Genomic DNA, 12,052 nt, shown 5'->3' with positions numbered 1-12,052 from the left:
GCTTAATAAACATATATTGCATGAGTAAAATAAAACCTACTGTTTAGAGTTTCTTTACAACATTTTGAAGGAAAAAGTTTATTTTATAGTTTTTATTTATTTATTTATTTTTTTTTTACAATTGTTGACATTCAACATTCATCTGTTATCTATATCTATTTTATATATATAAATTAAAAATAAAATTATTTAATAAAATTATTTACATTTTTTTTTTATTTTTGAATGAAAATAATGTTTATTTTAAAGTGTTAGAATTATGTGTGTATTTAAATAAATAAATAAGAATATATATAATAAATAAATAATATAATAATAAATATGTGTGAGTGTGTGTATGTATATAAAATAATAGAATTATGTGTGTATTAATATATATATATATATATATATATATATAAATTAAATTATATACATTTAAATTATTTATATATATATGTATATATATATATATATATACATATATACATATATATATATATAATAAAATAAAATGAAAAATAAAATGAATTGAATATAAAATTATTTAATAAAATTGTATATATTATATCTATAAAATAGAATTATGTGTGTGTATTTAAATACATATAATATATATTTAAATTTTATATATATATATATATATATATATATATATATATATATATGATTTTTTTTACTATAAAATAAACAGTATTTCCCTTCAAAAATGGATTTAAAAAAATCTTAATAATACTTGTTTATAAAGTATATACACAAACTATCAATCTGTGTGTGTATATATATATAAAACTGGTTTCTGAATGCAAATATTTCATATAAATATCAATTAGTGTGGTTTATGGCATAATGCATAAGGAAAATATATATATTTTTTGTTTAAATGTGCATTGCAGCATTATTTTGCTGAGTTCTTCTGTTGCTCCTCAGGTCCGATGCAGGAGACCATCTATGATTTCTGGAGGATGGTGTGGCAGGAGAACACGGCAACTATCGTCATGGTTACCAATCTGGTTGAAGTCGGCCGGGTGAGTGAAGCCGTCGAACCTCTGGAGTTTAATTTTCCCCTGATCACAGACAAACTCACATCTGTTAGTTCTATTGATTTTATGAAAGACTAAATGAAAGAAATCTCTCCGGAACGAACCCTCGTAAACATCTGAGATGTAAAACAAAAGAGTGTGAATACTTGAGGGAAGATCGGCTACACGATTCTGAGCGACGAACACAAACACGTGGAAAAATCTTCAGACATCTTACCTACAGAGACCTCAGAAGAGTCTGATTCAGATGTGCAGCGAGTGTTTTACTGTTTTAGTTTAAAGTTCAAAGTCACTGTCAGTCAGATACTTCTCAAACATTACAAAAAATAAACTGTGTATTTAATAACTGTTTCCTAATCATGTAACTTGCCACTACTTTTTTAAACATTTATAAAAAAAATATTATAACATTTTAAAAAGATTTTATTTCAACTTGTTGCTGTACTAAGACTAATAACAATGACAAAAATTACAAAATATAACTAAAATCAAAATAAAACCTGAAGATAAAAAAATTTAAATTATTTTAAAATGGTAAGAACTATATAGATATATTTAAAAAAAAATGAATAAACATGATTAACAATAAAACTAACTTAAAATGAAATTAAACAGAAACAGATTCAAAATATTAATAAAAACTATATAAATATATTTTAAAAATAGTAATACAAATTACAAAAATACAAATAATTACTGTCACAAATTAAAAAATACTAAAACTAACTAAAATTAAAATTAAACAGAAAATCAAAAAATTAAAAAAATGAATCAAAATATTAATAAAAAAAATTCTGAAATAAATAAAAAATACTAATAAAAATTACAGAAAAGTACTAAAATTACCATTGCAAATGAAACTGAAAACTGAAAATATGAAAATATGAACTCAAAAGATTAATTAAACCTAAATAGATATATTAAAAAAATACTAATAAAATTACAAAATAGTGCTAAAAATTACTATCACAAGCTAAAATGAAAACTGAAAACGTTAAAACTAGCTAAAGATATTAATAAAAAACTATATAGATATTTAAAAAATATAGAAAAAAATTACAATAAAAATACCAAAAATTACTGTCACAAATTAAAAGGAAAACAAAATATAAAAAAAACAACTCAAGATATTAATAAAAACTATAGATATATAAAAAAATTATAATAAAAATGACAATACTGTCAAAAATTAAAAATGAAAACTGAAAACATAAAAACTAACTCAAGATATTAATAAAAACTATATAGATATATATATTAAAAAAAAATTACAATAAATACTAAAAATTACTAGCGCAAATTAAAAGGAAAACAAAATATAAACGAAAACTAGCTCAAGATATTAATAAAAACTATATATATATATATATATATATATATATACATATATAATACTAATAAAAATTACAAAAAATACTGTTGCAAATTAAAATGAAAACTGAAAACAAAAAACTAAGTCAAGATATTAATAAAAATTATATAGTCAAGTATATCACAAGCTAAAATGAAAACACAAAAACTAACTGAAGATATTAATAAAAACTATATAGATATTTAAAAAAAAAACTAAGAAATTACAATTAAAAAATACTAATAAAAATTACAAAAAAATAAACAAAACGAACAAAAACTACAAAAAATTACTATCACAAGCTAAAAGATGAAAAAAAAATGAGATAAAATAAAAATACACTAAATATAAAAAATTACTAACTCAAGATATTAATAAAAACTATAGATATATAAAAAATAATAATAAAAATGACAAAAAATACTGTCGCACATTAAAATGAAAACTGAAAACATAAAAACATAAAAATCTTAATAAAACGATAAAAATACTAATAAAAATTACAAAAATTAAATTGCAAATTAAAATGAAAACTGAAAATATAAACAACGCAATATATTAATAAAAACCATATAGACATTCAAAAAATAAATAATCAAAAAATACTAAAATGAATGGCAAAAAGATTATAGATTTGTTGTTGTAATAGAAATGTTGTACGCACTTTCCACACACATCAGTGTCGTCAGTTTTCAGGCCCGTTCATGATCCTAAATGAGAAAAAAATACATTTCCAACAACTGTAAAATCAACGCAGGTCAAATTGACAGAGTGTAATATGATGGTAAATGTTGATCTTGGTGTTGATGAGTGTTTGCGGTGACTCTTCTGAAATAAAGGCGTGTTTGCGGCGGGTCGGCGTTGGCGCATCTGTTCACCTGCTATTGTTGAGCAGACGTGCGTCGGGTCTCTGCGGGCCGCCGCTTTCTCTGCCCGACGCTTTCAAGTAGCTGAGAGAGCGAAGCAGCTCGAGTCTCATCAACGCCACCATCTGCTGCGGCTCCTCGCTCAACAACTCTGGGAATTCACACACACACACACAACAACTGGACAACAACACACACACACGCTGCTCATCCTAATCAAAGACTGTCTGTGACTATTTAACTTCAGCTGACAAAGTCCATCTACATTAAAGGAGCAGACATGAAAGGAGCGTGTGTGTGTGTGTGTGTGTGTGTGTGTGTGTGTGTGAGATCTAATTGAGCTGCTAATTAAGAGCAGCAGCAGATCTCAGCGTCTCTGTTGTGTCAGAAGTATTTCTGTCCAGCCGGCGAACAGGAAACACTGTCCTGGACATCTGTTGAACCTCACAACCGCCGTTACCCACAGTGCATTTCACCGTATCATGAGTCTCGTGTAGTATCACTGCTGTATTAGTATTTTGAAATGTTTTTTTTTTTTTTATGTTTTTAGTTATTTTAGTTCTTAACCTGAACCAAAGTGAGAGATGTTGCATTGAAAATATTTTTTTTTATTTTGTTTTATTTTCTTCAACGTATTTTTATTTACTTCAAGTAAAAGAAATACATTTTTTATTTATTTATTTATTTTTAAATATTATCATTTCAGTTTTAGTTACAAAATGAGTTACAAAATAAAAATATATTATATGTTGCACTGACAACAAGGTTGTTAAAATTATTTTAGGTCATTTAGGTCATTTAGGTCATTTTATTTTAAGTAACAGTTAATGTTTATATATATATATATATATATATATATAGGGGTTATAAAGTTTAATGTTTCTTTTATTTCATATAACAAACGTTTTATGTGCTTTTTAATTTTTTTGTGTATTTATTACATTTTTTTGTTTATTTTAGTTTTAGTTTGTTTATACATTGTTATTTTATTTCAGTTTTATTTATTGTATTACTTCAAGTTAAATTAAAAAAAAAAAAAAAGACATAATTTTTCTTTTATTTTGTAATACCACATTTGGGTTTTTTTTGTGGGTTTTTTTTGTTTTTGTTTTTTAGTTTTTTATGTGTTTATTTAATTTTTAGCTTTTTCAGTTTTAGTTTTTTTAGTGTGTCAACTTAGGGTGAGGGTTATAATATTTTAGTTTAATGTTTCCTTTATTTCATATGGCAAATGTTTTGTATGTCTTTTTATTTTTGTGTGTATTTATTACTTTTTGTTATTATTTTAGTTTGTGTATATATTTTTTTATTTTATTTCAGTTTCAATTTAATTTATTTCATTCCTTCAAGTTAAATTAAAAAGAAATACTTAATTTTCTTTTATTTCATAAAACTGAATTTTTAAAGGGTAAGGGTTATAATATTTTAGTTTAATGTTTCCTTTATTTCAAATAACAAATGTTTTGTGTGCTTTTTATATTTTGTGTATTTATTATTATTTTTTTTTATTTATTATAGTTTTTAAATATATATTTTAAATTATATTTAAGTTTTATTTATTTCATTACTGCAAGTTAAATTAAAAAGAAATGCTGATTTTTTTTCTTTTATTTCATAAAACTGATTTTTTTATGTGTTTATTTAACTTTATTATTATTATTATTATTATTATTTTTCAGTTTTAGTTATTTTAGTGTGTCAACTTAGGGTGAGGGTTATAATATTTTAGTTAAATGTTTCTTTTTATTTCATTTTTATTTTTTGTGTTTTTGTTGTGGTTTATTTTAGTTTTAGTTTGTATATATATATATATATATATGATTTTGTTTCAGTTTTTTTATTACTTCAAGTTAAATAAAAAAATTACTTAATTTTTCTTTTATTTCATAATACTGAAAGTAATTGCTTTTAAAAAGTGAAAAACTTTTAAAGTTTTAATTATTTAAAAAAAAATGTATATATATATATATATATATATATATTTTAAATATTTTTAAAAAATTATATATATATGTATATATAATTTTGTTGACTTTTTTTACATTTTATTTTAAAATTCTGGTTTATTTTAAGTTTCTGATATATATATATATATATATATATTAAATATATATATATTTAAAATATTTAAAAAAAATATATATATATATATATATATATATAAAACTTTTTTTTACATTTTATTTTAATCAATGATTACTTTATCTCAAATTAAAAAAAAAAATTCTGGTTTATTTTAAGTTTCTGATATCTTTTCTTTAGTAGATGATCAAATGCACCATTTTGTCCTGCTGCTCCTGAAAAACCTACAGCAGTTGTAAACTGTTCTCTGTTCTCGTTGAATTGTTCTCTCTCTCTCTGTGTGTGTGTGTGTGTGTGGTGGTCATCTGGTCATCTGTAAGCAGATTAGTGTAGGATGTGTCAGTGTCAGCACTGCTGGTTAAAGTTGGCCCTGTTAGAGACAGATTATCCGGGATAAAGGCGTCTTTACTCGCTCCTCTCTAATCTGAAGACAGTGCTCTGATCGTCTCTGATTCTCCTTCTGTCTGTGGGTTCGCGAAGGAAGCGGAATGGCGTCGGGACCGGCGGCATTGTGCCGTAAGAGCCCGTGGCGAGAAGGGATCGAATCTCAGCGGAAATCTGCCGCGCGGAACTAATGGGATTTTAAAGCCCATCTTAATATCTGACAAGAACAAAAGGGTCTGGATTGGAATAACATTTGAGTCGTTAATAAGCCATTACAGTGAGAATGGAGGAATATAGCGCTGGATCGCTCCTCCTGACAGAATCACGGATAAAATTAGAGCCGGATAGAAGTAGGCCAGCGAGACCTTTATGAGAATCCAGATACGCCTCGACACAACAATGTCACACAACACACGGCCAACTCCGATTTCACACCAACACCACTGACAAACACAGCACTGCAACACATTTAAGCCCATATAAAACAGTAGCATTAACTGCCATGAGAGTTATTTAAGCATATTTAACCCAAAAACGTCTAGATGTGCAGGCATGGGTGTAAGTATACATATATAATGCCAGTACATCATACAAAAACTAGAGAGACTATACAGTAAATTTTTTTTTTTTTTTGTAATAAATAATTAATTAATGAGAATTTGAGGGGTAAATTTGCTTAAATGTCAAAAGTAGTGTCACAATGCAAAAATAAAAATATACAAAAAAAAAAAAAAAAATATTCCTAAAAATAGTCTTCACTTACTGTTTTTATGTAAAAATCTTTAGCATTAATGAGAATAATAATAAAAAAATAATCCAGATGCATTATGGTAATCATTTTATTTTATTTTATTTTATTTTATTTTATTTTATTTTATTTTATTTTATTTTATTTTATTTTGTTGCTTTATTTCATTTTGTATTCTATTAATGAAAATTTGTGGGGTAAGTGTTCTGTCAAAAATAGTCCTTAAATAGTCTTCACTTATATTTTTATGCAAAATATAATTTTTTTAATCATTATTTAATTATCTTTTCTTTTATTTCATTAATAATTTAATTTAATTTAATTTAATGCAATTTAATGTAATTTAATTTAATATAACTTAATTTAATTAATTATTTATTTAATTTTCTAATATTTAATTAATTCAACTTAAAAGTTAAATGTCTAAATGTGATAATGGATTATTTTATTTTATTTTATTTTAATTTATTTTATTTTATGAAAATCATCAGGAATAATAAGAATTACAAAAAAAAAAAAAAAAAAAAAAAAAAAAATAAAAAAAATAAAGGTAAATGCCCAGATTTTATTTTATTTTATTTTATAGTCCTTAGATAGTTTTCACTTACATTTTGTTATATAAAATATCACTAGTTTTTTTTTTTTAATTTATTTATTTTGCAGTACAGTAAAACATACTGTACTGTTTATACAGTAATGAAAATCATCAGGAATAATGAGAATTACAAAAAAAATTTAAAGGTAAATGTCCAGATTTTATTTTATTTTATTTTATTTTATTGATGAGAATTTGAGGGGTAAATGTGCTTGATATGTAAAATATAAATTTTTTTTATTGCAGTACAGTAAAAACATACTGTTATGGTTAAAAAAAAAAAACAATTGGTTTAATGAGAATTAAATGTCCTGCTGCATTGCAGTAATGACATTTATTTTAATTTTGTTCTATTTAGTTTTTTATTTTACTTTATTAATAAAAATTTGAGGGTTAAATGTGATTTTAAATGTACTTTTTTTTAGCTGTTTGGTGTTTGTTTACCTATTATATGTAAAATATTGTTGTTTATTAGGGTAAAAGTGTTTATAAAATAATGATGACATTGGAATCATTTTTTAATCTGTTTTGACATTCTGCTCTGTATGTTGTTATTAGTTTGTTTGTTGTTTCCTCTCGTCTCTAACGCTGTTTTCCGTGACGTGTGTGTGTGTGTGTGTGTGTGTGTGTGTGTGTGTTGGCGATGAGCTTGAGGAAGTGTGTGACTGAATATGTAAATAAGTCATTATGTGATTAATGCTCTCTGGTTTAGAGATGCTCTAATGATAATTAGGCGGGAGCCGATAGCATCACGGCCCCTTTGTTTTTCCGGCCTGACGGCGAAGAGCGAGACCGAGACGAGAAATACGCTCAGCCATTAGAGCGCAATTATCCCGCTAATTAGAGCATCTAATACACGCATAGAAAGAAAACACGCTAATAATGAAGAACGGATGGAAAGAATCAGATGATAAACGGATGACAAACAGATGGACTGATATTTCTTTGATTTCTGACCACAGAGGGCATTTTAATCACAAAAATATTCATATTTCATTCATAATTCATACATACAGAATAATTGATACATTTGCAGTAGTGATAGACGTAAGATTTTCTTTCATCTATTAGTTGTTTTTCAGTGATAATTACCAATATCTACAGATCAGTGATCAGTTAATTTAAACCAGAACTATTAAAATCATTTTTTTAATTGAAAAAAAAGCCGAACTAAAAAAAAAAAAAAATCTGAAATAAAATGAAGCACTAAAATTACAATAAACATAAATGAAAACATAAAAAAACAGAAAAAATAAATAAAATAACACAATATTTTTTTAATAAAAATAAAAATTACTAAAAATAACACATTATTAAATTTATATTATATTTAATAATTTGTTTTATTTTTAGTATTTTTTATTTTTTTATTTTTTTTCTGTATATAAATATATAAATAATATAATATAAATAATATAAATAAAACTAAAATAACATATTTATATATATAAACCTAATTAGGAATAGTAATTAAAATAGTACTAGTATGTAAAAAAACACTGTGACCTATATAATATAAAATAATAGCAATTTCTAATTGAGCCTAAATGTAAATATTTCTGATAAATAATGAGTCTTATTAATTCAAAATATTTGAAAATAAATATATATTGAAAGTGCATTTTAATTACAAAAATAGGAATTATAGAACAATTAAAATATATTATTTAAATATAAATAAAAAATTAAAATGACTAAAGATAAAACAAATTATTAAATATTTAAAAAATAATAATAAAAACTGCAAGTATATAAATAATACTAAAATAACATTACATTACTGAAAATGACATTTAAATTACAATGAAAATACAAAAAAATAAATAAATAAATTAAAATTAAATTAAAATTTAATAAAATAAAAATAAAAGTTAGGAATTATAATTAAAACTGTACTAGTATGTAAATAATACAAAAAAAAACACTGTGACCTATATAATGTATAATAATAGCAATATCTAATTGAGCTTAAATGTAAATATTTCTGATAAATAATAAGCAAAATATGTCTTATTAATTCAAATGAACATATATTGAGAAACACTGAAATATATTGAAATAAACAGCGCACTAATGTCAGCGGATGGAAAGACTCGGCAGATAAACAGATGACAGTCAGATAAACGGAGACAGTGATGTTCTGGGTGGGACTGATTGACTTCATTAATGAGTTGGACTGATTAGAGGCGGTGGTTTGGGTGTGTGTGTGTCTCTGGAGGTGTGCTCTGGTTATGGAGGGTTAACCTGGTTAATTAGTCTGGGATGATCTGCAGCAGAGGCTGTCACAAATCTGGGACACTTGAAGTCTGACTGCAAATGTTCTTGATTCAAATGTTGATGCGTTTGTACAGTATCTGGTTGTTTCGAGACACTTATATATCATGTTTTTTAATCAGATCACTGTGTGTGTTTGACAGGTGAAGTGCTGTAAGTACTGGCCCGATGACACTGAGATCTACAGGGACATGAAGGTGACGCTCATCGAGACTCAGCTGCTGTCTGAATACGTCATTCGAACCTTCGCTGTGGAAAAGGTTCAGCATCAAACTGCACATTTAATACACTATCAAACTTGCTATCAAACTATAATGATGATTCCAGTCTCACACAAAACATATATAATCATTGATTATTGTTTCATTATTGTCTCCATAGCTACTGTATCTATAATTATGTCTCTATAGCTGTTATTGAGCTGTTAAGTTGTTACAGTATTAACCAAAAAATATATAAATAAATAGTGTTTAGTTTTTATGTTTTTAAATTTTGTGTGTGTATAATAAATATTTTATGTATAAATATTTATAAATATTTTAAAAATATTAATATTTCATAATATTTATTCATACATACATATATATATATATATATATAAATAATAAACATTTTTATTATATGTGTTAGAATAAAATAATTAATAATTAAAAATATTATTAAAATGTATTCTATAATTTATAGTCACAATTTGAATATATATATATATATATATATATATATATATATATATATATATATATATTTATAAAATATGGTTAAACTGTATAATTAAAATTACTTTTTTGTTATTACTTTTCTTTTTTATTTTAATATATGTATATAAATAATAAATGAATAATTATAAATTAAGTAGATTTAAAATTACATTTTAAATATATTTAATAATTTACATAAGTTGTACATTTGTTTTAGGTTTTTTTTATTATATGTGTGTGTGTGTGTTGTAATAAAATAATAAATAATTGAAAATAATATAAAATTAATTCTAAATCACAGCCACATATTTAATATATATAATATATGGTTAAACTGTATAATTAAAATTACTTCATTTCTTTAGTTTTTTTTATTATGTGTATGTGTGTGTTGTAATAAATTAATAAATAATTTTAAAAAAATATTAAAAATTATTCTAAGCTATAGCTGCTATATTAAGCATGATTACAAGTACTTTTTTGTTATATTTTTATTTTATATCAGTATTTTTTTTATATTTATTTGCTGTTTAATCTCTATTCTGATGTTTAAATGTGCTGGAGAATGAAGAGCTGTAATTATATGAATAATATGTGAGTCTGCAGCTGTGTGTGTGTTTGGTAAACGTGATTTCACCAAGTACAACATGTTCCTGGATCAACATTCCAGTCAACCAATCAGAATTGAGGAATAACTGTTTAGGATATGCCAGTTTTAGGTGCTTCTACTCCCTTATTAATCAGTCATTTCCCTCTGATTTTAGGAATAAATGATGGGTAGGGTTAGGTTTAGAGGTAGGGACTGGGTAAGTCTATATTTTTGGACTGTAATGTTAATCCAAAAGATGCTGATCCATGTCTTACTTGGCAAAATCACGGTGACCGTGTGTGTTCAGAGGGTTACAATCTGTTCTCAGAGCAGTATTTGTTTGGTGTGGGTCTCAATATCAGCATGTTTGTGTGTTTGTTGACTCCAGCGAGGAGCTCATGAGATCAGGGAGATCCGGCAGTTTCATTTCACCGGCTGGCCGGATCACGGCGTCCCGTATCACGCCACGGGGCTGCTGGGCTTCGTCCGTAGGGTCAAAGCCAAGAGTCCGGCCAACGCGGGGCCCATGGTCATCCACTGCAGGTGAATATCCCTTTCATCTTTACTAGAACGTTATGTGTTTCATTAAATGTTTAAATATCTATTGTCCTGGTCCTCAGTGCTGGAGCGGGACGCACCGGCTGCTTCATCGTCATCGACATCATGCTGGACATGGCGGAGCGTGAAGGAGTGGTGGACATTTACAACTGCGTGAGGGAACTGCGCTCCCGCAGGGTCAACATGGTGCAGACGGAGGTAACCAATCGCAAACGTACTCGCATCAGCTGCAGCCAATCAAACGCTGGTTCTCACTCCAGCCCCGCCCACTCAGACATATTTCAGAAGATTTTTCTTGCCATAAAGTTGCAATAAAGATGAAAGAAACAAGCACTCATATGTAAGAATGATTGTATAGCCTGAGACTTCATCTGACCGTCAGCTTCGGTCAAGGACTGTGACGTCTCATCCAGAGCAAAGACTTTCTGAAGAGCGACGACCCAAGGCATATTTAAAATGTCACTTCATGAATGATTTACGTCAAGCTGTCAGACCGCCGTCTGCGATCGAAAGATGATGGAGAGATGACCGGTCCGCATGTGGACACACAGGACAGAGACATTTACTGAAAACACAGTCAATCACATCCTCCTATATCTGTTCTGAACATAAATGTGTGAATATTTGATACATTTGAAAAATGTATACATTAACAGAGTTCTAATAGACATTAGATTCTCTAACTGGACTATTAAATAGTTAATTACAAAAAAAATGTAAATAAAAAATAAAAATATAAAATAATACAGTAACATAAACTAACTGTAGATTTTAAAACGGACACATTAACTGGAACTAAAAGTCGGATCAGCCGATTAACCAGCCTGTTAATCAATCAGTACTTCCTGTGATATCATTGAGCTGTGATATTGTTGTATTGATCTG

The 12,052-nt window shown here is 26.2% G+C and overlaps 1 protein-coding gene across 1 annotated transcript in view; it reads left to right on the top strand.

Annotated features, from left to right (window-relative positions):
- ptprma (protein tyrosine phosphatase receptor type Ma) overlaps window positions 1-12,052 on the top strand; it is a 298,397-nt gene that overhangs the window by 277,486 nt on the left and 8,859 nt on the right. Inside the window, 4 exon segments of the mRNA XM_051104590.1 lie at window positions 910-1,007; window positions 9,466-9,582; window positions 10,998-11,152; window positions 11,230-11,365. Coding sequence (XP_050960547.1) covers window positions 910-1,007; window positions 9,466-9,582; window positions 10,998-11,152; window positions 11,230-11,365 — 506 coding nt within the window.

This window comes from Labeo rohita, unplaced genomic scaffold (genome assembly GCF_022985175.1).
Source record: "Labeo rohita strain BAU-BD-2019 unplaced genomic scaffold, IGBB_LRoh.1.0 scaffold_75, whole genome shotgun sequence".
In the NCBI taxonomy this organism is placed as follows: Eukaryota; Metazoa; Chordata; class Actinopteri; order Cypriniformes; family Cyprinidae; genus Labeo; species Labeo rohita.
The sequence above is the reverse complement of the archived record's forward strand: the minus strand, read 5'-3'. Positions and strand labels throughout refer to the sequence as shown.